The 25,655-nt window shown below is 48.0% G+C and overlaps 1 protein-coding gene and 2 long non-coding RNA genes across 6 annotated transcripts in view; 1 reads left to right on the plus strand and 2 right to left on the minus strand.

Annotated features, from left to right (window-relative positions):
• The window catches only part of ptpn12 (protein tyrosine phosphatase non-receptor type 12), a 93,876-nt gene that overhangs the window by 14,693 nt on the left and 53,528 nt on the right, over positions 1-25,655 (minus strand). For 3 of the 4 annotated variants that reach the window (XR_008131432.1, XM_052515539.1, XM_052515537.1), the window contains exons 11-13: positions 23,376-23,474; positions 15,159-15,247; positions 7,129-8,006 (exon numbers count right to left, since the gene is read on the minus strand). Coding sequence is in view for 3 of the 4 variants with exons in the window: in XM_052515539.1 (XP_052371499.1) it covers positions 7,129-8,006; positions 15,159-15,247; positions 23,376-23,474 (1,066 nt within the window). In the remaining variant the exon portion in view is untranslated. The remainder of the gene's footprint in view (positions 1-7,128; positions 8,007-15,158; positions 15,248-23,375; positions 23,475-25,655) is intronic. The other variant, XM_052515538.1, reaches the window with a different exon arrangement.
• On the minus strand, positions 3,818-5,217 carry LOC127928519 (uncharacterized). The gene is made up of 3 exons (XR_008131433.1): positions 4,926-5,217; positions 4,329-4,572; positions 3,818-4,258 (listed from the first exon to the last, which is right to left on the minus strand). It is a non-coding gene; the product is annotated as an uncharacterized LOC127928519 (long non-coding RNA).
• LOC127928525 (uncharacterized) lies at positions 11,664-13,741 on the plus strand. The gene is made up of 3 exons (XR_008131465.1): positions 11,664-12,809; positions 12,889-12,925; positions 13,316-13,741. It is a non-coding gene; the product is annotated as an uncharacterized LOC127928525 (long non-coding RNA).

Raw genomic sequence — 25,655 nt, forward strand, 5'->3', positions numbered from 1 at the left:
ATTTTGAGATCATGATTAGGATATCGCTCGATTCCCATCAGCTGCCTTTGATCAAAATCCCATCTCTGGGCAGTTAAGTGATTGTCAGGCCATTGTGTGTAGCGTGGCAGTATAGGAGGCTTTACACCCGTGCACACGGTTGGTTGGTACACATGCACTGCCCCCCCCCCCACCAACACAAATCCATCCCAGCCACCCACCAATCCCCTTTCCAGGGCCCACTCCTGGTTCTTGACCACTAGCCAGCTCTCGGTCACACACACACGTTGCCTGCTCAGTCTGCCTCAACTCATCCAAGCCTGACCTCTCACATGCTCACAGCACTCTCCTCTCCATCCCTTCCCCCCTCCATCCTTTTCTCCCCTCCATCCCTTCCCCCTCCATCCTTTTCTCCCCTCCATCCTTTTCTCCCCTCCATCCTTTCCTCCCCTCCATCCTTTCTCCCCTCCATCCTTTTCTCCCCTCCATCCTTTCCTCCCCTCCATCCTTTCCTCCCCTCCATCCCTTCCCCCCTCCATCCCTTCCCCTCCCTCCATCCATCCCCTCCCCTCCATCCCTTCCCCCCTCCATCCTTTCCTCCCATCCATCCCTTCCCCACTATCTCCATCCTTTCCTCCCCTCCATCCTTTCCTCCCCTCCATCCTTTCCTCCCCTCCATCCTCCATCCCTTCCATCCCTTCCCCCTCCATCCTTTTCTCCCCTCCATCCCTTCCCCACTATCTCCATCCTTCCATCTCCACTGAGGAGTCTTTCCACATCAACTATCCTCCCAGACACTGTGTGCTTCCTCACTCAGACCCAGCCTAACACTACTCTGACAAAGGTCACAGAGGGAAACACAAGCAGAAAGAGGTTCCAGGAGACATTGTTCATTGTTAAAACACATTATTGAGCTGTAGTCGGTTGTGCTTAGCTTCAGGTTATCCACACCACTCGCCTGCTAGCAGAGCCATTTGTGCATCCATAACCACCTTTATTTCCTGTCTAGAAGTCTGCGATTAGGCACGGATGCTCAAATGGCTATTCTAGCGTGTCTAGTCTCCTCTCCTGTCTGAAACACCCTGTTGAGGCCTAGCAACATCTGTCTGAAACACCCTGTTAAGGCCTAGCAACATCTGTCTGAAACACCCTGTTGAGGCCTAGCAACATCTGTCTGAAACACCCTGTTAAGGCCTAGCAACATCTGTCTGAAACACCCTGTTGAGGCCTAACATCTGTCTGAAACACCCTGTTGAGGTCAAGCAACATCTCTCCTGTCTGAAACACCCTGTTGAGGCCTAACAACATCTCTCCTGTCTGAAACACCCTGTTGAGGCCTAGCAACATCTGTCTGAAACACCCTGTTAAGGCCTAGCAACATCTGTCTGAAACACCCTGTTGAGGCCTAACATCTGTCTGAAACACCCTGTTGAGGTCAAGCAACATCTCTCCTGTCTGAAACACCCTGTTGAGGCCTAACAACATCTCTCCTGTCTGAAACACCCTGTTGAGGCCTAGCAACATCTGTCTGAAACACCCTGTTGAGACCTAGCAACATCTCTCCTGTCTGAAACGGCCTGTTGAGGCCTAGCAACATCTCTCCTGTCTGAAACACCCTTTTGAGGTCAAGCAACATCTCTCCTGTCTGAAACACCCTGTTGAGGCCTAGCAACATCTCTCCTGTCTGAAACACCCTGTTGAGGCCTAGCAACATCTGTCTGAAACACCCTGTTGAGGCCTAGCAACATCTCTCCTTGGGGAAAGAATAAACAGCCTGGTACATTACAACCTTTGTCCCAAAAGGCACCCTTTTGTCAAAGGTAGTGCACTATATAGGGAGCCGTTTGGGATATAACCTACATTGAGAACCAGCTCAGTCGCGGGGCAGCCGGGGGCCAGCAGAACACCAGCCCTGTTTGCACCACAGACAGATGTTAGATTAAACCATGCTTTGGCCCACAGAGCACCGCTAATGGCCCACTTCCAATGGGCTGACATGCAGGCAGACACACCTCCCCACCAAGCACAGAAGGGCAGAAAGCACCACATGCCATGAGCTCAGAGACATGAACAGCAGCACCCGTAGACACACGATCAGATGTTTACTCATCTCACACTCAGAACATTCCACACAGTCAACAAATCATCCAATAACAGACTGACAAGTCTTACATTACCCCTCTCAACATAACCCCACCTAAGAGTTACATTACCCCTCAACATAACCCCACCTAAGAGTTACATTACCCCTCAACATAACCCCACCTAAGAGTTACATTACCCCTCAACATAACCCCACCTAAGAGTTACATTACCCCTCAACATAACCCCACCTAAGAGTTACATTACCCCTCAACATAACCCCACCTAAGAGTTACATTACCCCTCAACATAACCCCACCTAAGAGTTACATTACCCCTCAACATAACCCCACCTAAGAGTTACATTACCCCTCAACATAACCCCACCTAAGAGTTACATTACCCCTCAACATAACCCCACCTAAGAGTTACATTACCCCTCAACATAACCCCACCTAAGAGTTACATTACCCCTCAACATAACCCCACCTAAGAGTTACATTACCCCTCTCAACATAACCCCACCTAAGAGTTACATTACCCCTCAACATAACCCCACCTAAGAGTTACATTACCCCTCAACATAACCCCACCTAAGAGTTACATTACCCCTCAACATAACCCCACCTAAGAGTTACATTACCCCTCAACATAACCCCACCTAAGAGTTACATTACCCCTCAACATAACCCCACCTAAGAGTTACATTACCCCTCAACATAACCCCACCTAAGAGTTACATTACCCCTCAACATAACCCCACCTAAGAGTTACATTACCCCTCAATATAACCCCACCTAAGAGTTACATTACCCCTCAACATAACCCCTCCTAAGAGTTGCATTAGCCCTCAATATAACCCCACCTAAGAGTTGCATTACCCCTCAATATAACCCCACCTAAGAGTTGCATTACCCCTCTCATGTTAAGACTTACCATAAGATGTTTCCTCCCACACAACCCATAGACAAAACCCCACCATCTTTACATAACCCCACTCAGCATCCTGTACCGTCCTGTTCTGTCCCTTCACTGTCACAGAATACTATGGTAACTCCAACTTGAGCCTGGAGTCTACAGCCTAAACCCTAAGCCAAGGCCTGCTGGAGTCTACAGCCTAAACCAAGGCCTGCTGGAGTCTACAGCCTAAACCAAGGCCTGTTGGAGTCTACAGCCTAAACCCTAAGCCAAGGCCTGCTGGAGTCTACAGCCTAAATCAAGGCCTGTTGGAGTCTACAGCCAAAACCCTAAACCAAGGCCTGTTGGAGTCTACAGCCTAAACCCTAAGCCAAGGCCTGCTGGAGTATACAGCCTAAACCAAGGCCTGCTGGAGTCTACAGCCTAAACCAAGGCCTGTTGGAGTCTACAGCCTAAACCCTAAGCCAAGGCCTGCTGGAGTCTACAGCCTAAACCAAGGCCTGTTGGAGTCTACAGCCTAAACCAAGGCCTGTTGGAGAGTCTACAGCCTAAACCAAGGCCTGTTGGAGTCTACAGCCTAAACCCTAAGCCAAGGCCTGCTGGAGTCTACAGCCTAAACCAAGGCCTGTTGGAGTCTACAGCCTAAACCCTAAGCCAAGGCCTGTTGGAGTCTACAGCCTAAAAACCAAGGCCTGCTGGAGTCTACAGCCTAAACCCCTGTTGGAAGCCTAAACCAAGGCCTGCTGGAGTCTACAGCCTAAAAACCAAGGCCTGTTGGAGTCTACAGCCTAAACCAAGGCCAAGGCCTTGGAGTCTACAGCCTAAACCAAACCCTAAACCAAGGCCTGCTGGAGTCTACAGCCTAAACCCTAAGCCAAGGCCTGCTGGAGTCTACAGCCTAAACCCTAAGCCAAGGCCTGCTGGAGTCTACAGCCTAAACCCTAAGCCAAGGCCTGCTGGAGTCTACAGCCTAAACCCTAAGCCAAGGCCTGCTGGAGTCTACAGCCTAAACCCTAAGCCAAGGCCTGCTGGAGTCTACAGCCTAAACCAAGGCCTGCTGGAGTCTACAGCCTAAACCAAGGCCTGCTGGAGTCTACAGCCTAAACCCTAAGCCAAGGCCTGCTGGAGTCTACAGCCTAAACCCTAAACCAAGGCCTGCTGGAGTCTACAGCCTAAACCAAGGCCTGCTGGAGTCTACAGCCTAAACCCTAAGCCAAGGCCTGCTGGAGTCTACAGCCTAAACCCTAAACCAAGGCCTGTTGGAGTCTACAGCCTAAACCTAAACCAAGGCCTGCTGGAGTCTACAGCCTAAGCCTAAACCAAGGCCTGCTGGAGTCAACAGCCTAAACCAAGGCCTGCTGGAGTCTACAGCCTAAACCCTAAGCCAAGGCCTGCTGGAGTCTACAGCCTAAACCCTAAACCAAGGCCTGCTGGAGTCTACAGCCTAAACCAAGGCCTGCTGGAGTCTACAGCCTAAACCCTAAGCCAAGGCCTGCTGGAGTCTACAGCCTAAACCAAGGCCTGTTGGAGTCTACAGCCTAAACCAAGGCCTGTTGGAGTCTACAGCCTAAACCAAGGCCTGTTGGAGTCTACCTAAAAAACCAAGGCCTGTTGGAGTCTACAGCCTAAACCAAGGCCTGTTGGAGTCTAAACAGCCTAAACCAAGGCCTGTTGGAGTCTACAGCCTAAACCAAGGCCTAAACCTAAAAGGCCTGTTGGAGTCGAAACCAACAGCCTAAACCAAGGCCTGTTGGAGTCTAAACAGCCTAAACCAAGGCCTGTTGGAGTCTACAGCCTAAACCAAGGCCTGTTGGAGTCTACAGCCTAAACCAAGGCCTGTTGGAGTCTACAGCCTAAACCAAGGCCTGTTGGAGTCTACAGCCTAAACCAAGGCCTGTTGGAGTCTAAACCAAGGCCAGCCTAAACCAAGGCCTGTTGGAGTCTACAGCCTAAACCAAGGCCTGTTGGAGTCTACAGCCTAAACCAAGGCCTGTTGGAGTCTACAGCCTAAACCAAGGCCTGTTGGAGTCTACAGCCTAAACCAAGGCCTGTTGGAGTCTACAGCCTAAACCAAGGCCTGTTGGAGTCTACAGCCTAAACCAAGGCCTGTTGGAGTCTACAGCCTAAACCAAGGCCTGTTGGAGTCTACAGCCTAAACCAAGGCCTGTTGGAGTCTACAGCCTAAACCAAGGCCTGTTGGAGTCTACAGCCTAAACCAAGGCCTGTTGGAGTCTACAGCCTAAAAAGGCCCAAGGCCTGTTGGAGTCTAAACCAGGCCTGTTGGAGTCTACAGCCTAAACCAAGGCCTGTTGGAGTCTACAGCCTAAACCAAGGCCTGTTGGAGTCTAAACAGCCCTAAACCAAGGCCTGTTGGAGTCTACAGCCTAAACCAAGGCCTGTTGGAGTCTACAGCCTAAACCAAGGCCTGTTGGAGTCTACAGCCTAAACCAAGGCCTGTTGGAGTCTACAGCCTAAACCAAGGCCTGTTGGAGTCTACAGCCTAAACCAAGGCCTGTTGGAGTCTACAGCCTAAACCAAGGCCTGTTGGAGTCTACAGCCTAAACCAAGGCCTGTTGGAGTCTACAGCCTAAACCAAGGCCTGTTGGAGTCTACAGCCTAAACCAAGGCCTGTTGGAGTCTACAGCCTAAACCAAGGCCTGTTGGAGTCTACAGCCTAAACCAAGGCCTGTTGGAGTCTACAGCCTAAACCAAGGCCTGTTGGAGTCTACAGCCTAAACCAAGGCCTGTTGGAGTCTACAGCCTAAACCAAGGCCTGTTGGAGTCTACAGCCTAAACCAAGGCCTGTTGGAGTCTACAGCCTAAACCAAGGCCTGTTGGAGTCTACAGCCTAAACCAAGGCCTGTTGGAGTCTACAGCCTAAACCAAGGCCTGTTGGAGTCTACAGCCTAAACCAAGGCCTGTTGGAGTCTACAGCCTAAACCAAGGCCTGTTGGAGTCTACAGCCTAAACCAAGGCCTGTTGGAGTCTACAGCCTAAACCAAGGCCTGCTGGAGCAGATGAAATATGGATGTAGACACCATCTAATAACATGGACAGTGTGGTGTGACACTATCGTGCCGTGGTCAGTTTATTAGCTCCAGTGAGACACCATTATGTGTGTGTGTGTGTGTGTGTGTGTGTGTGTGTGTGTGTGTGTGTGTGTGTGTGTGTGTGTGTGTGTGTGTTGTCCTCATCCTACAGCGGACTAGGTTACCATGGTAAAATGGCAGATTATGTATTTACTGTAGTTCAGAAAATGAATGACTATAGCAGGTCAGAGTTGGAAGAAACAATACAGAAATCATTCAGTTTATTGACACTTTTTTTGGGGGGGGGGGTTACAAGACAATAATTTTAGTTCCATGGTTTAACACGTTTTATAACAATATATTCAATGTATCCAAACAGTATCTGTTTTATACATAATTAAAATGTTAATTCTCCACATAAGCAGTCCATAAGCAAGTGTGTGTGTATATAATTAGTCTATATTGCAGGCCAGTGGTCAGTTGGACTGGTCAGTCTCCATTGTCCCTCGCAGTGCTGTGTGTTTCTGTAGATCTGTGGTCTACATACGCGTGTGTGCGTGTGTGTGTGTGTGTGTGTGTGTGTGTGTGTGTGTGTGTGTGTGTGTGTGTGTGTGTGTGTGTGTGTGTGTGTGTGTGTGTGTGTGTGTGTGTGTGTGTGTATGTCTAGACAGCCTGTCATTACAGTGTGGCCTGCCAGTGCCCTCTGGCCACGGACATAGACTCCAGCTCTCCATAAACTGACCCTAGATCTGCCTGTCAGCTGCTACTCCACCCTACAGATGACCACAACAACCACTGACCCTTAGTCAACCCTTATAATAGGAACCCAGCCAGACCACCTGGGTTCAAATACTATTTGAAATCTTTAACATACTTTCAGCGTTTGCTTTAGTCTTCCTGGAGATGTAAATTGATCCATTGCCCCCAGGCAAGCTCTGTCAAGCACAGATAAGGTATTTGCAATGATTTCAAATAGTGTTTGAACCCAGCTCTGACCCCCACTCCCAGCCCATCTTCTGTCCCTGTGTCTGGTCCCTAGTCTGTTTTAGTCAGTAGTACCACAGCCCAACAGAGTTAGGGAAGTAGGTTAGTTAGTAAAAGCTCTAACGTAACCACGTACTTGATGCCGTTTCCGTCGGCGACCGTTGCTCGGCGATGGACATGGTCGACACCTTCCTGGGCGGGTGTTCGCCGTGGGCCGCCGTAACCGTGGCCGTAGCCTTGGAGGACCAGGAGGGTCTGGAACCCTCCCCTCCTCCATCTCCCTTCACATCAGGGAAGTCTGAGTGCAGAGGATTGGTGAAGCTCAGAGCAGTCCTGACAGGGGTGGAGGTGGAGGAGAGGGGCTGGGAAGAGGTCAGATTGGAGGTGGGGGTGCTCTCTGACCCAGCCACCAGGGCTGGAGGTGTGGGGGCTTTCTCTGGGCTGATCCAGCCTGCCTGACATGCCTTCTCCCCCTTAAGGGGCAGGTGGTTGGGGCGGGAGGGGAGGGGTCCGAAGGCGCCCTGGTGCGTCATGTTGGGGGCCCCCCCGTCGGCCCCTGAGTCCTCAGAAAGAGAGGAACTGGAGGTGTTGGAGCGGGCCTTGAAGGCAAGGGATCTTTGCAGCCTGCTGTTACCATCGAAGCTCTTAGGACCCTCCTGTAACGGAACCTTCTGTATCTCAATACTCAGCTTCCTCTCTAGACGCACTGCCCCATCAACTGGGGAGGGGGAGGAGGGAGAGGGGGCCTGGGCAGGGGGGCCTCCTGAGGGGACACTGTCTAACGATGTCTTGTTATAGTTGTCCTTCAGGTCGGGGGACAGTTGGGCTTGTTGTTGTTGTTGTGCAGAGGCCAGGACGTGGATGACCGGCTTGGGGTGGTAGCGGTCGTTGTCCTGACGTACGTTGGTGACGGTGGGGAAGGCAGAGGGGGGAGACGGGGTCAGGATGGGAGGAACCGGGCGAGGCTCTGGGGGCTGAAGGATCTCCTCTTTCACATCCCCTTCCAACTGACTGCTGAGAGAAAAGGGGGGGGGGGGGGGGGGGCAAGAGGCGGAGCGAGAGGAGGATGGCGAGGGGAGAAAATGGGAGAGAAAAATTAAGACAGCGATAGCAATTCAAACTTCAAATTTATGCTAAAATTCTACCACTAGATGGCAGACGTCAATGTACACTACAATAGCAGGGCACAACATGCATCTAAATCAAAACAACTTCTCCAAACGTACATAATATCATGGATTTACCACAGTAATCTACCTGAAATACATCAGAACATAAGAGCAGATCATCCAATACACAGGGGGCAAAACAGTCACCCCCGTGAACACAGGGGGCAAAACAGTCACCCCGTGAACACAGGGGCAACACAGTCACCCCGCGAACACAGGGGGCAACACAGTCACCCCGCGAACACAGGGGCAACACAGTCACCCCGCGAACACAGGGGGCAACACAGTCACCCCGCGAACACAGGGGGCAACACAGTCACCCCGCGTACACAGGGGGCAACACAGTCACCCCGCGAACACAGGGGGCAACACAGTCACCCCGCGAACACAGGGGGCAACACAGTCACCCCGCGAACACAGGGGCAACACAGTCACCCCGCGAACACAGGGGGCAACACAGTCACCCCGCGTACACAGGGGGCAACACAGTCACCCCGCGAACACAGGGGGCAACACAGTCACCCCGCGAACACAGGGGGCAACACAGTCACCCCGCGAACACAGGGGGCAACACAGTCACCCCGCGTACACAGGGGGCAAACACAGTCACCCCGCGAACACAGGGGGCAACACACAGTCACCCCGCGAACACAGGGGGCAACACACAGTCACCCCGCGAACACAGGGGGCAACACACAGTCACCCCGCGAACACAGGGGGCAACACACAGTCACCCCGCGAACACAGGGGGCAACACACAGTCACCCCGTGAACACAGGGGGCAACACACAGTCACCCCGTGAACAACACAGTCACCCCGTGACACAGGGGCACACACAGTCAAGGGGGCAACACAGTCACCCCGTGAACACAGGGGGCAACACAGTCACCCCGTGAACACAGGGGGCAACACAGTCACCCCGTGAACACAGGGGGCAACACAGTCACCCCGTGAACACAGGGGGCAACACAGTCACCCCGTGAACACAGGGGGCAACACAGTCACCCCGTGAACACAGGGGGCAACACAGTCACCCCGTGAACACAGGGGGCAACACAGTCACCCCGTGAACACAGGGGGCAACACAGTCACCCCGTGAACACAGGGGGCAACACAGTCACCCCGTGAACACAGGGGGCAACACAGTCACCCCGTGAACACAGGGGGCAACACAGTCACCCCGTGAACACAGGGGGCAACACAGTCACCCCGTGAACACAGGGGGCAACACAGTCACCCCGTGAACACAGGGGGCAACACAGTCGCAACCACGGTAGACCTCCAATGTGACAACACAGTGGAATCTGGCTGAATGGAACTCTGATCAGTCGACCAGCCTTTCTTTCCAGGAAACTGAGGTTGTCTGCTAGAGTGGGTGACATGGTAACCACAGGGGGATGGAACATTCAGCTCTTCAGAAAGGTGTGTGAACTGTCAAGTTCCATCTCCTGAACTCTCACACTTTCAGCAGGATGTGGACGTGTGCCAATAAAGATCACATGATGACAAACGCAGGTTAATGCCCTGCACATGACTGAGCAGCACAGACACACACAGTCAGTGTGTTCTCAGAGAGACTACAGTCAGCTGGCTAGGAGCACAGTCAGCTGGCTAGGAGCACAGTCAGTGTGTTCTCAGAGAGACTACAGTCAGCTGGCTAGGAGTACAGTCAGCTGGCTCGGAGCACAGTCAGTGTGTTCTCAGAGAGACTACAGTCAGCTGGCTAGGAGCACAGTCAGCTGGCTAGGAGCACAGTCAGCTGGCTAGGAGCACAGTCAGCTGGCTAGGAGCACAGTCAGCTGGCTAGGAGCACAGTCAGTGTGTTCTCAGAGAGACTACAGTCAGCTGGCTAGGAGTACAGTCAGCTGGCTCGGAGCACAGTCAGTGTGTTCTCAGAGAGACTACAGTCAGCTGGCTAGGAGCACAGTCAGCTGGCTAGGAGCACAGTCAGCTGGCTAGGAGCACAGTCAGTGTGTTCTCAGAGAGACTACAGTCAGTTGGCTAGGAGCACAGTCAGCTGGCTAGGAGTACAGTCAGCTGGCTAGGAGTACAGTCAGTGTGTTCTCAGACAGACTACAGTCAGCTGGCTAGGAGCACAGTCAGCTGGCTAGGAGTACAGTCAGCTAAAGAGCACAGTCAGCAAAGCTAGGTTACAGTCAGCTGGCTGAGTACAGTCAGCTGGCTAGGACACAGTCAGTGTGTTCTCAGAGAGACTACAGTCAGCTGGCTAGGAGCACAGTCAGCTGGCTAGGAGTACAGTCAGTGTGTTCTCAGAGAGACTACAGTCAGCTGGCTAGGAGCACAGTCAGCTGGCTAGGAGCACAGTCAGCTGGCTAGGAGCACAGTCAGTGTGTTCTCAGAGAGACTACAGTCAGCTGGCTAGGAGTACAGTCAGCTGGCTAGGAGCACAGTCAGCTGGCTAGGAGCACAGTCAGCTGGCTAGGAGCACAGTCAGCTGGCTAGGAGCACAGTCAGTGTGTTCTCAGAGAGACTACAGTCAGCTGGCTAGGAGTACAGTCAGCTGGCTAGGAGTACAGTCAGTGTGTTCTCAGAGAGACTACAGTCAGCTGGCTAGGAGTACAGTCAGCTAGGAGCACAGTCAGCTGGCTAGGAGCACAGTCAGCTAGCTAGGAGTACAGTCAGTGTGTTCTCAGAGAGACTACAGTCAGCTAGCTAGGAGTACAGTCAGCTGGCTAGGAGTACAGTCAGTGTGTTCTCAGAGAGACTACAGTCAGCTGGCTAGGAGTACAGTCAGCTGGCTAGGAGTACAGTCAGCTAGCTAGGAGCACAGTCAGCTAGCTAGGAGCACAGTCAGCTAGCTAGGAGCACTAGGAGCAGTCAGTGTGTTCTCAGAGAGACTAAAGTCAGCTAGCTAGGAGCACAGTCAGCTGGCTAGGAGTACAGTCAGCTAGCTAGGAGTACAGTCAGTGTGTTCTCAGAGAGACTACAGTCAGCTGGCTAGGAGTACAGTCAGCTAGGAGCACAGTCAGCTGGCTAGGAGCACAGTCAGCTAGCTAGGAGCACAGTCAGCTAGCTAGGAGCACAGTCAGCTGGCTAGGAGTACAGTCAGCTGGCTAGGAGTACAGTCAGTGTGTTCTCAGAGAGACTACAGTCAGCTGGCTAGGAGCACAGTCAGCTGGCTAGGAGCACAGTCAGCTGGCTAGGAGCACAGTCAGCTGGCTAGGAGTACAGTCAGCTGGCTAGGAGTACAGTCAGCTGGCTAGGAGTACAGTCAGTGTGTTCTCAGAGAGACTACAGTCAGCTGGCTAGGAGTACAGTCAGCTGGCTAGGAGCACAGTCAGCTGGCTAGGAGTACAGTCAGCTGGCTAGGAGTACAGTCAGTGTGTTCTCAGAGAGACTACAGTCAGCTGGCTAGGAGTACAGTCAGTGTGTTCTCAGAGAGACTACAGTCAGCTGGCTAAGAGTACAGTCAGCTGGCTAGGAGCACAGTCAGCTGGCTAGGAGTACAGTCAGCTGGCTAGGAGTACAGTCAGTGTGTTCTCAGAGAGACTACAGTCAGCTGGCTAGGAGTACAGTCAGCTAGGAGCACAGTCAGCTAGGAGCACAGTCAGCTAGGAGCACAGTCAGCTAGGAGCACAGTCAGCAGGAGCACAGTCAGCTAGGAGCACAGTCAGCTAGGAGCACAGTCAGCTAGGAGCACAGTCAGCTAGGAGCACAGTCAGGCAGGAGCACAGTCAGGCAAGTGGCTTGAAGATCTCTGTTACGGTCAGTAGCTTCAGGTAACTGTCAAAATAAAGGAAACACTTACATAAAGGGTGTTGGGCCACCACGAGCCAGAACAGCTTCAATGCACCTTGGCATAGATTCTACAAGTGTCTGGTACTCTATTGGAGGGACACGACACCATTCTTCCACAATAAATGACATCATTTGGGGTTCTGTTGATAGTGGTGGAAAACACTGTCTCAGTCACTGCTTCAGAATCTACCATAAATGTTCAATTAGGTTGAAATCTGGTGACTGACACACACAAACACACTAACCCCCCCATGCTCATTTGAGACTCAAAGTCACTGAGATCTCTTCTTCTAGCCATGGTAGCCAAGATAATGGGCAACTGGGTATTTTTATACATGACCCTAAGCATGATGGGATGTTAATTGCTTAATTATCTCAGGAACCACACCTGTACGGACCACACATTCAATATACTCTGTGTTCTTCATTTACTCAAGTGTTTCCTTTATTTTGTCAGGTATGTTGTTGATGAGTAGGGCATGATGGGATCTTTGGGGGCAGAATATCACTGCTGTTCCTGTCTATTGATCTGAACACAAGCTCAGAACATAGAACAACCTAGATGGTGCTGAGGACAACCACAGAGCTCCTAATATAACATTACTGAGGGTTTGATTCACGCAATGGTCACACGTACTGAATACAAGTCCTAGACCAGCCCAGAAAGAGTCTCCAGTACTGAGTACAGGTCCTAGACCAGCCCAGAAAGAGTCTCCAGTACTGAGTACAGGTCCTAGACCAGCCCAGAAAGAGCCTCCAGTACTGAGTACAGGTCCTAGACCAGCCCAGAAAGAGCCTCCAGTACTGAGTACAGGTCCTAGACCAGAAAGAGTCTCCAGTACTGAGTACAGGTCCTAGACCAGAAAGAGTCTCCAGTACTGAGTACAGGTCCTAGACCAGAAAGAGTCTCCAGTACTGAGTACAGGTCCTAGACCAGACCAGAAAGAGCCTCCAGTACTGAGTACAGGTCCTAGACCAGAAAGAGCCTCCAGTACTGAGTACAGGTCCTAGACCAGAAAGAGTCTCCAGTACTGAGTACAGGTCCTAGACCAGAAAGAGTCTCCAGTACTGAGTACAGGTCCTAGACCAGAAAGAGTCTCCAGTACTGAGTACAGGTCCTAGACCAGAAAGAGCCTCCAGTACTGAGTACAGGTCCTAGACCAGACCAGAAAGAGTCTCCAGTACTGAATACAAGTCCTAGACCAGAAAGAGTCTCCAGTACTGAGTACAGGTCCTAGACCAGCCCAGAAAGAGTCTCCAGTACTGAGTACAGGTCCTAGACCAGCCCAGAAAGAGTCTCCAGTACTGAATACAAGTCCTAGACCAGAAAGAGTCTCCAGTACTGAGTACAGGTCCTAGACCAGCCCAGAAAGAGTCTCCAGTACTGAGTACAGGTCCTAGACCAGCCCAGAAAGAGTCTCCAGTACTGAGTACAGGTCCTAGACCAGAAAGAGTCTCCAGTACTGAGTACAGGTCCTAGACCAGAAAGAGCCTCCAGTACTGAGTACAGGTCCTAGACCAGCCCAGAAAGAGTCTCCAGTACTGAGTACAGGTCCTAGACCAGAAAGAGCCTCCAGTACTGAGTACAGGTCCTAGACCAGAAAGAGTCTCCAGTACTGAGTACAGGTCCTAGACCAGAAAGAGCCTCCAGTACTGAGTACAGGTCCTAGACCAGACCATAGATGTGACTTTTGGGGGTGTGATGACATGGTGATGGGGTGACACTGAGAATGTGTGTGAGGACCATGATTCACTGTGTCTGACCTTGAGTCCCTGATGAATTCCAGCCATATCTAGACACTGGTGAACACACACACTCTCTCAAAACACCCACTGACCTTGAGTCCCACACACACACACACACTAAATACACACTAAAAACATCCCCCACACACACACTAAATACACTCAAAACATCAAATTGTATTAGTCACATGTGCCGGATAGAACCGGTGTAGACCTGACAGTGAAGTGCTTCCTTACGAGCCCCTTAACCGACCGCGCAGTCTCAAAAAACACAGAAGAATAAGAGTTAAAGTAACAAGTAATTAAAGAGCAGCAGTGGAATAACAACCATGTATACAGGGGGGTGCCGGTACAGGGTCAAAACATCCACACACACACACACACACACACAGGAATGTTGGGTGGACGGCAGCCTAACAGTCGGAACGTCTCTCAGGGGAAGTTGGGATATGCAACAAAACACATTTCCAATAGTGTGAAATAGGAGCAATATAAGCACCCACCTATGAGGAGGATTCCTGTATAAAAAGCCCTAGAAATCCATTCATGGTGCTGAATATGAAGAACAATTCAGCTCGTGACTTTGTTGTTTTCTTAGTCTTATTGACTGGCTCCCTTTAGAACCAAAAAAACCCATTCCAAAGATTAGAAACATACCTGGCTAACCAGTAATGACTGACTGAAGGAGATAGACCCTTGACTTTACACTGGCCAGAGAGCGACAGAGAGAGAGAGGGGGACAGACAGAGAGACACAGACAGAGAGACACAGACAGCGAGACACAGACAGCGAGACACAGACAGAGAGACACAGACAGAGAGACACAGACAGAGAGACACAGAGAGAGAGACACAGAGAGAGAGACACAGAGAGAGAGACACAGAGAGAGAGACACAGAGAGAGAGACACAGAGAGAGAGACACAGAGAGAGAGACACAGAGAGAGAGAGAGACAGAGAGAGAGAGACACAGAGAGAGAGAGACAGAGAGAGACACAGAGAGAGACACAGAGAGAGACACAGAGAGAGAGACAGAGAGAGAGACAGAGAGAGAGACAGACAGAGAGACAGAGAGAGAGACAGAGAGACAGAGACACAGACAGAGAGAGACAGAGAGAGACAGAGAGAGACAGAGAGAGACAGAGAGAGACAGAGAGAGACAGAGAGAGAGACAGAGAGCAGACAGAGAGACACAGACAGAGAGACGACAGAGAGCAGACAGAGAGAGAGACAGAGAGAGACACAGAGAGACACAGACAGAGACAGCGACAGAGAGCGACAGAGAGCGACAGAGAGCGAGAGAGAGAGAGAGAGAGAGAGAGAGAGAGACAGAGAGGGACAGAGAGGGACAGAGAGGGACAGAGAGGGACAGAGAGCTCAGCAGGAGCCCGAGATTATGTGGTTCCACATGAGACAAACCGCAGGCTAGAACACCAACCAGGGCTGAGTAGATACAGTGTTGTTGAATACGTGATGAAGTCACTGTACTGTACCTGCGTACGCGGGGTGGTTTGGGGGGCGGTGTGTCCCATCGCTCCTCGTCTGACTGGTGTCCAGCTTTCTCTGGGCTGAGCCCATCGTCCTGAAGAGGAGAAGAAACAGAGGGATGAAGAAAATAAGAAAATGAAAGACTTTAGCTAATGTACCGTTTATCATTTGGGTCTGTCTGCAGTGGTTCTAATAACAGCAAGGCAAGATGGTTTCCTGTCCTGTTCATATCATCACTGGGGTTTCCTACACATGGTCCCAGGGGCTGGCTGAACAGTAGGCGTGTGTGCAGCATCCAAACCTATATCGAACACGATGAGGTAAGGAGGTCAGCTCAGGTCACCCTGGTCATGTGTGCCAGCGTGTGTGGTGTGTGTGGCTATTGGTCCTGCCATTGTCCCAGTCTTCTGTTCCTAAATAGGGAGGTTATACTGGGTAGTCTGTGTCCAAACAGTGTTTATGTGTAAAAGCATTTGTTGCTAAACATAGCCAACAGTGGGACTATAGATGTGCCTAAATAGACATGATTACAGTACACAGAATACACACTAGAGGTCGACCGATTAAATCGGAATGGCCGATTAATTTGGGCCGATTTCAAGTTTTCTTAACAATCGGAAATCGGTATTTTTGGGCGCCGATTTTGATTTATTTACATTTTTACACCTTTATTTAACTAGGCAAGTCAGTTAAGAACACATTCTTATTTTCAATGACTGCCTAGGAACGTTCTGCCTCTGCCAGATTTTTACCATGTCAGTTCGGGGGATACAATCTTGCACCCTTTACAGTTATAACTAGTCCAACGCTCTAACCACCAGCCTCTCATTGCACTCCACGAGGAGACTGCCTGTTACGCGAATGCAGCAAGCCATGGTAAGTTGCTAGCTAGCATTAAACTTATATTATAAAAATCAATCAATCAACGACTGTCGTTGCTCCAATGTGTTCCTAACCATAAACATCAATGCCTTTATTAAAATCAATACACAAGTATATATTTTTAAACCTGCCTATTTAGCTAAAATAAATCCAGGTTAGCAGGCAATATTAACCAGGTGAAATTGTGTCACTTCTCCAGCATTCATTGCACACAGAGTCAGTGTATATGCAACAGTGTGGGCCACCTGGCTCTTTGTGAACTAATATGACATAACATTGAAGGTTGTGCAATGTAACAGGAATAGTTAGACTCATGGATGCCTCCCGTTAGATAAAATACAGAACGGAATAAACGTTTTGTTTTCGAGGTGATAGTTTCCGGATTCGACCGAAGGCTCGTATTTCTGTGTGTTTATTATAGTTAAGTCTATGATTTGATATTTGATAGAGCAGTCTGACTGAGGGGTGGCAGCAGCAGGCTCGTAATAGGCAAAGGTTTAGAGAGAGAAATAATAATTCCTGTAATAACTTGCGGATGAACTTGAAAGAGGTTCCTTCGTTATTTTACCGTTCATGTCCTCCATAGAGAATGTCTTGATCTACTTCAGATAAAGGTCTGTGTTTCGTGCTTAAACCGCCTCGGCATTTTGGTACCCGTGTAAATCTCACTAGGATAAGGTAACGTTTGTCAAAATTTTTTCATAAATCCACTCTACAAAAAAAAAAAAAAGATCTTCGCTTATATTTAGCCACTATTGATCAGAGTTACCTTGTCCTATGGATATCTACACAGTAATAACATTGGCACGGTGGTGTAAGCCTACACGAAACACAGACCATATTTTAAGTGAATCTAAAAATATCCTATGGAATAAATGAATGAAGGAACCGCTTTTCAGATGTTGCTAGAAGGTGTCATGGGAATTATGACTCGCACTTTGGTAGTCAATTCTTACCATGCCCATTATTAAAATAGGATTTCCTGCAAATAGAAATGACAGTTTTTGTTTTCAACATTCACCACAGGTAACTTAAACTCTATTTTTATTCAAACAGTTGAGTGTATTTGTCTCCTAAGCAGACTCTCCAGTATCATTGTCACTTCAGAGCTGTGTGTGTGTTTTAGAGATGGCAGAGAAAAGCAGAGCACCAGTGTGGGACTATTACATGGAATTGGCACCAGGGAAAGCAAGGTGTCTTATTTGTGATAAAGATAAGCATGGGGTCAGCAACGGCTAAATCAAACAATACCACCAACCTGTGGGATCATCTTAAGAACACCCATCCAAAAGCCCATATGTATTATATTAAGTTAATATATATATATATAGAAAACAACTATCATGGTTCAAATATACCAAGACAGTCGTGAAGAGGGCACGACAAAACCTTTTCCCCCTCAGGAGACTGGAAATATTTGGCATGGGTCCCCAGATCCTCAAAAGGTTCTACAGCTGCACCATCGAGAGCATCCTGACCAGTTGCATCACCGCCTGGTATGGCAACTGCTCGGCATCTGACCTACAGTGGGTTGTGTGAACGGCCCAGTACATCCAGGACCTATATAATAGGCGGTGTCAGAGGAAAGCCCATAAAATTGTCAGACTCCAGTCACCCAAGTTGTAGACTGTTTTCTCTGCTACCACACGGCAAGCGGTACCGGAGCCTAGGACCAAAAGGCTCCTCAACAGCTTCTACCCCCAAGCCATTAGACTACTGAACAACTCATAAAAATCACCACCGGACAATTTACATTAACCCCCCCTCTTGTACACTGCTGCTACTCGCTGTTTGTTTGTTACCTATACATAGTCACTTCGCCCCCACCAACATGAACAGATTACCTCAACTAGCCTGTACCCCTGAACACTGACTCATTACCGGTGCCCCCTGTATATAGCCTCCACACTGACTCAGTACCGGTGCCCCCTGTATATAGCCTCCACACTGACTCAGTACCGGTGCCCCCTGTATATAGCCTCCACACTGACTCAGTACCGGTGCCCCCTGTATAAAGCCTCCACACTGACTCAGTATCGGTGCCCCCTGTATAAAGCCTCCACACTGACTCAGTACCGGTGCCCCCTGTATATAGCCTCCACACTGACTCAGTACCGGTGCCCCCTGTATATAGCCTCCACACTGACTCAGTATCGGTGCCCCCTGTATATAGCCTCCACACTGACTCAGTATCGGTGCCCCCTGTATAAAGCCTCCACACTGACTCAGTATCGGTACCCCCTGTATATAGCCTCCACACTGACTCAGTACCGGTGCCCCCTGTATAAAGCCTCCACACTGACTCAGTATCGGTACCCCCTGTATATAGCCTCCACACTGACTCAGTACCGGTGCCCCCTGTATATAGCCTCCACACTGACTCAGTATCCACACTGGTACCCCCTGTATATAGCCTCCACACTGACTCATCGGTGCCCCGGTGCCCCCCTGACTATATAGCCTCCACACTGACTCAGTACCGGTGCCCCTGTATAAAGCCTCTGATTATTATCATCCACACTGACTGTTACTTTTTATTTTAGCCTCCACACTTAGTAAATATTTTAGCCTTCTTGAACTGCACTGTTGTTATCGGGCCCCCTTATAAGCCTCCACACTGAGCATTTAACGGTAAAGCCTCCACACTGACACTTGTTGTATTCAGCATTTCCCGGTAACTGACTCACACTTGTTGTATTCAGCATTTCACTGTAAAAGCCTCTACACTTGTTGTATTCAGCATTTCACGGTAAAGTCTACACTTGTTGTGCCCCCAGCATTTCACACTGAAGTCTACACTTGTTGTATTCACTGCATTTCACAGTGAAGCCTCACACTGACTTGTTGTATTCAGCATTTCACGGTGCCCCTGTATAAAGCCTCATTATTACACTTGTTGTACTTTTTCAGCCATTTCAGTAAAAGTCTGAAGTGCACTGTTGGTTGTAGGGCTTGTAGCATTTCACAGTGAAGTCTACACTTGTTGTATTCAGCATTTCACGGTAAAGTCTACACTTGTTGTATTCAGCATTTCACGGTAAAGTCTACACTTGTTGTATTCGGGGGAGGTGGCAAATACATTTTGATTGGATTTATCGTGTGACTAAGTCAGTTTTCTTTCTCTCGCTTGGCCTCTGTTCGTCATGTGGAGTAACATCCTGTCTTTCTTTAGCTTCGGACACATCCTCTCTCTGTGTGTGTGTGTGTGTGTGTGTGTGTGTGTGTGTGTGTGTGTGTGTGTGTGTGTGTGTGTGTGTGTGTGTGTGTGTGTGTGTGTGTAGTCAGTGTTTGTGTGATACAGTAATTAAATCCCAGCCAGAGTGAAAGTGTGTGTTCTGCCAGACAGATGTTCTGTAGGGAAGAAGAGAGGGGAAGAGAGGACCTAATTAAAGCAAATGGGTAGGGTCCCTCCCTCCCTCCCTCCCTCCCTCTTCATTCTATTCCTTCTTTCCCCTGACTCCCTCTCTCGACAGGCTGCTGTGATAGCAGGAAGAGAGGAAGAGAGCAACAGACAGTTCTGCCACACCTTGAGGCCAGTCAAATTCTTAGAACACAGGTGTCTGTCTGTCTGTGTCTGTCTGTGCTCGCAGAACTCTGACCAGCCCATCTGCTCAGTGAATCAGTTTAGAAGCTCTTATTGTTGTGAGTAAATAACATTTCCTGGAGACAAAAAGTACAGTGTGTTTAAGAGGGATAAAGAGTGTGTGTGTGTGTGTGTGTGTGTGAGAGAGAGAGGAAGGGAGGGTTTGTGTGTGACACAGAATGAGTGAGTGATTGCAGAGAGCAGGGGGGGCAACATGGCCAGCCGTTCTGTTTCTGAGAAGGAATTTGGAACCTGAAGCACTTCAGAGGAGACAGACATTTGTTAGTGTTGTGGGGGAGTGAGTGTGATGGGGTGTTGTGGGGGAGTGAGTGTGATGGGGTGTTGTGAGATGGGGAAGAAGAACCAGAATATTGTCGAGCTCGAGCGGTGAAGCCATCTCGGTTGAGATGTCAAGTATTTCGGAGGTATTGGGGTTGTGCGAGGTAGAAATGTAATGTTATACGTGGTGGTGCAGTAATGTAATGTTATACGTGGTGGTGCAGTAATGTAATGTTATACGTGGTGGTGCTGTAATGTTATACGTGGTGGTGCTGTAATGTAATGTTATACGTGGTGGTGCTGTAGTGTAATGTTATACGTGGTGGTGCAGTAATGTAATGTTATACGTGGTGGTGCAGTAATGTAATGTTATACGTGGTGGTGCAGTAATGTAATGTTATAATGTTATACATGGTGCTGTAATGTAATGTTATACGTGGTGGTGCAGTAATGTTATACGTGGTGGTGCAGTAATGTAATGTTATACGTGGTGGTGCAGTAAATGTTATACGTGGTGGTGCAGTAATGTAATGTTATACGTGGTGGTGCAGTAATGTAATGTTATACGTGGTGGTGCTGTAGTGTAATGTTATACGTGGTGGTGCAGTAATGTAATGTTATACGTTGTGGTGCAGTAATGTAATGTTATACGTGGTGGTGCTGTAATGTAATGTTATACGTGGTGGTGCTGTAATGTTATACGTGGTGGTGCTGTAATGTAATGTTATACGTGGTGGTGCAGTAATGTAATGTAATGTTATATGTGGTGGTGCAGTAATGTAATGTAATGTTATATGTGGTGGTGCTGTAATGTAATGTAATGTTATACGTGGTGGTGCTGTAATGTAATGTAATGTTATACGTGGTGGTGCTGTAATGTAATGTTATACGTGGTGGTGCTGTAATGTAATGTTATACGTGGTGGTGCTGTAATGTAATGTTATACGTGGTGGTGCAGTAATGTAATGTAATGTTATACGTGGTGGTGCAGTAATGTAATGTTATACGTGGTGGTGCAGTAATGTAATGTTATACGTGGTGGTGCAGTAATGTAATGTTATACGTGGTGGTGCAGTAATGTAATGTTATACGTGGTGGTGCAGTAATGTAATGTTATACGTGGTGGTGCAGTAATGTAATGTTATACGTGGTGGTGCAGTAATGTAATGTTATACGTGGTGGTGCTGTAATGTAATGTTATACGTGGTGGTGCTGTAATGTAATGTTATACGTGGTGGTGCTGTAATGTAATGTTATACGTGGTGGTGCTGTAATGTTATACGTGGTGGTGCAGTAATGTAATGTTATACGTGGTGGTGCAGTAATGTAATGTTATATGTGGTGGTGCAGTAATGTAATGTTATACGTGGTGGTGCTGTAATGTTATACGTGGTGGTGCAGTAATGTAATGTTATACGTGGTGGTGCAGTAATGTAATGTTATACGTGGTGGTGCTGTAATGTAATGTTATACGTGGTGGTGCTGTAATGTTATACGTGGTGGTGCTGTAATGTTATACGTGGTGGTGCTGTAATGTTATACGTGGTGGTGCAGTAATGTAATGTTATACGTGGTGGTGCAGTAATGTAATGTTATACGTGGTGGTGCTGTAATGTTATACGTGGTGGTGCTGTAATGTTATATGTGGTGGTGCAGTAATGTAATGTTATACGTGGTGGTGCTGTAATGTTATACGTGGTGGTGCTGTAATGTTATAAGTGGTGGTGCTGTAATGTTATACGTGGTGGTGCAGTAATGTAATGTTATACGTGGTGGTGCAGTAATGTAATGTTATACGTGGTGGTGCAGTAATGTTATACGTGGTGGTGCAGTAATGTAATGTTATACGTGGTGGTGCTGTAATGTTATATGTGGTGGTGCTGTAATGTAATGTTATATGTGGTGGTGCAGTAATGTTATACGTGGTGGTGCTGTAATGTAATGTTATATGTGGTGGTGCTGTAATGTTATACGTGGTGGTGCTGTAATGTAATGTTATACGTGGTGGTGCTGTAATGTAATGTTATACGTGGGGGTGCTGTAATGTTATACGTGGTGGTGCTGTAATGTTATACGTGGTGGTGCTGTAATGTAATGTTATACGTGGTGGTGCTGTAATGTAATACGTGGTGGTGCTGTAATGTTATACGTGGTGGTGCTGTAATGTAATGTTATACGTGGTGGTGCTGTAATGTAATGTTATACGTGGTGGTGCTGTAATGTAATGTTATACGTGGTGGTGCTGTAATGTTATACGTGGTGGTGCTGTAATGTTATACGTGGTGGTGCAGTAATGTAATGTTATACGTGGTGGTGCAGTAATGTAATGTAGTTATACGTGGTGGTGCTGTAATGTAATGTTATACGTGGTGGTGCTGTAATGTTATACGTGGTGGTGCTGTAATGTAATGTTATACGTGGTGGTGCAGTAATGTAATGTTATACGTGGTGGTGCTGTAATGTAGGAGTGTGGGGTGGTGCTAGAAATGGCTATACGTGGTGGTGCAGTAATGTAATGTTATACGTGGTGGTGCAGTAATGTAATGTTATACGTGGTGGTGCAGTAATGTAATGTTATACGTGGTGGTGCTGTAATGTAATGTTATACGTGGTGGTGCTGTAATGTTATATGTGGTGGTGCTGTAATGTAATGTTATACGTGGTGGTGCAGTAATGTAATGTTATACGTGGTGGTGCAGTAATGTAATGTTATGTAATGTTATATGTGGTGGTGCTGTAATGTAATGTTATACGTGGTGGTGCTGTAATGTAATGTTATACGTGGTGGTGCAGTAATGTAATGTTATACGTGGTGGTGCAGTAATGTAATGTTATGTAATGTTATACGTGGTGGTGCTGTAATGTAATGTTATACGTGGTGGTGCAGTAATGTTATACGTGGTGGTGCTGTAATGTTATACGTGGTGGTGCTGTAATGTTATACGTGGTGCAGTAATGTAATGTTATACGTGGTGGTGCTGTAGTGTAATGTTATATGTGGTGGTGCTGTAATGTAATGTTATACGTGGTGGTGCTGTAATGTTATACGTGGTGGTGCAGTAATGTAATGTTATACGTGGTGGTGCAGTAATGTAATGTTATACGTGGTGGTGCTGTAATGTTATACGTGGTGGTGCTGTAATGTAATGTAATACGTGGTGGTGCTGTAATGTAATGTAATGTTATACGTGGTGGTGCTGTAATGTAATGTTATACGTGGTGGTGCTGTAATGTAATGTAATGTTATATGTGGTGGTGCTGTAATGTTATACGTGGTGGTGCTGTAATGTAATGTTATACGTGGTGGTGCTGTAATGTAGGAGTGTGGGGTAATGTAGAAAAGGCTCATGTTGTGTAGAGAAATGCTCACCATGGCATTGTGGGGCTCTGAGGAGCTGTAGTGTTGTGTGTTGGGGGGGATGTGTAGTGGTAGTGTGGTGTTAGTGTAGTATTAGGGTAGTGTTGGGATAGTTCTCACCATGCCACCATGGATCTCTGAGTTGGTGGGGCTCTCCAGGAGCTGCAGCTGTTTCTCAAAGAGCTGAGAGATGGCTCTGTGAACCAACTCATACTGTTCCTATAGGAGATGGAGGGAGAGAGGGAGGGAGAGAGGGGAGGGAGAAGAGAGGGGAGGGAGAAAGTGAGTCAACGCAGAACACTTGTCTTCATATTTAAACCATAACAAGACCCAGATACTCAGTCCATATTCCCCTGAACCACGGCTACAAATGAGGGAAAATCAACATTCTTTCCTACTGACCTCTTTGTCAAGAAACAAGAAAATTGCATTTGAAAAAGGTCAAGTTTTTGCTATGAGTCAGTGAGGTAATCTAGGTAACCACAGGCTGTTTACCCCACAGACGGGCAGGGCCACGACGTTCTAATGCCCACTGGGATTACACAGCAACACAGAACACTATGAAGACAGCACTTATATACATATTAAACCATGGAGACGGAGACACAGCAACACAGAACACTATGAAGACAGCACTTATATACATATTAAACCCTGGAGACGGAGACACAGCAACACAGAACACTATGAAGACAGCACTTATATACATATTAAACCCTGGAGACGGAGACACAGCAACACAGAACACTATGAAGACAGCACTTATATACATATTAAACCCTGGAGACGGAGACACAGCAACACAGAACACTATGAAGACAGCACTTATATACATATTAAACCATGGAGACAGAGACACAGCAACACAGAACACTATGAAGACAGCACTTATATACATATTAAACCATGGAGACAGAGACACAGCAACACAGAACACTATGAAGACAGCACTTATATACATATTAAACCATGGAGACGCAGACACAGCAACACTATGAAGACAGCACTTATATACATATTAAACCATGGAGACAGAGACACAGCAACACAGAACACTATGAAGACAGCACTTATATACATATTAAACCATGGAGACGGAGACACAGCAACACTATGAAGACAGCACTTATATACATATTAAACCATGGAGACGGAGACACAGCAACACAGAACACTATGAAGACAGGATAAGAGCGTCTGCTAAATGACTTAAATGTAAATATACATATTAAACCCTGGAGACGCAGACACAGCAACACTATGAAGACAGCACTTATATACATATTAAACCATGGAGACACAGACACAGCAACACTATGAAGACAGCACTTATATACATATTAAACCCTGGAGACGCAGACACAGCAACACTATGAAGACAGCACTTATATACATATTAAACCCTGGAGACGCAGACACAGCAACACTATGAAGACAGCACTTATATACATATTAAACCCTGGAGACGCAGACACAGCAACACTATGAAGACAGCACTTATATACATATTAAACCATGGAGACGGAGACACAGCAACACAGAACACTATGAAGACAGCACTTATATACATATTAAACCATGGAGACAGGAGACACAGCAACACAGAACACTATGAAGACAGCACTTATATACATATTAAACCATGGAGACAGAGACACAGCAACACAGAACACTATGAAGACAGCACTTATATACATATTAAACCATGGAGACGGAGACACAGCAACACTATGAAGACAGCACTTATATACATATTAAACCCTGGTCTGAACAGCAGAGACACAGCAACACAGAACACTATTGAACACAGCACTTATATACATATTAAACCCTGGAGAACGCCAGACACAGCAACACAGAACACTATGAAGACAGCACTTATATACATATTAAACCTGGCCACATTACGGAGAACACAGCATTACACTATGAAGACAGCACATTATAGGTCTGAACAGCTACATATTAAACCATGGAGACAGAGACACAGCAACCACAGCAACACACTATGAAGATTGACACAGCGGTAGACAGTGGTGTTTTTGAACAGCTGAACGCCACATTACCTTGGTCTGAACAGCTGAACGCCACATTACCTTGGTCTGAACAGCTGAACGCCACATTACCTTGGTGAACAGCTGAACGCCACATTACAGTCTGAACAGCTGAACGCCACATTACCTTGGTCTGAACAGAACATTAGAACTGAACGCCACATTACCTTGGTCTGAACAGCTGAACGCCACATTACCTTGGTCTGAACAGCTGAACGCCACATTAACTTGGTCTGAACAGCAGAACGCACCATTACCTTGGTCTGAACAGCTGAACGCCACATTACCTTGGTCTGAACAGCTGAACGCCACATTACCTTGGTCTGAACAGCAGAACGCCACATTA

Source organism: Oncorhynchus keta, unplaced genomic scaffold (genome assembly GCF_023373465.1).
Source record: "Oncorhynchus keta strain PuntledgeMale-10-30-2019 unplaced genomic scaffold, Oket_V2 Un_scaffold_29317_pilon_pilon, whole genome shotgun sequence".
Classification (NCBI taxonomy): domain Eukaryota; kingdom Metazoa; phylum Chordata; class Actinopteri; order Salmoniformes; family Salmonidae; genus Oncorhynchus; species Oncorhynchus keta.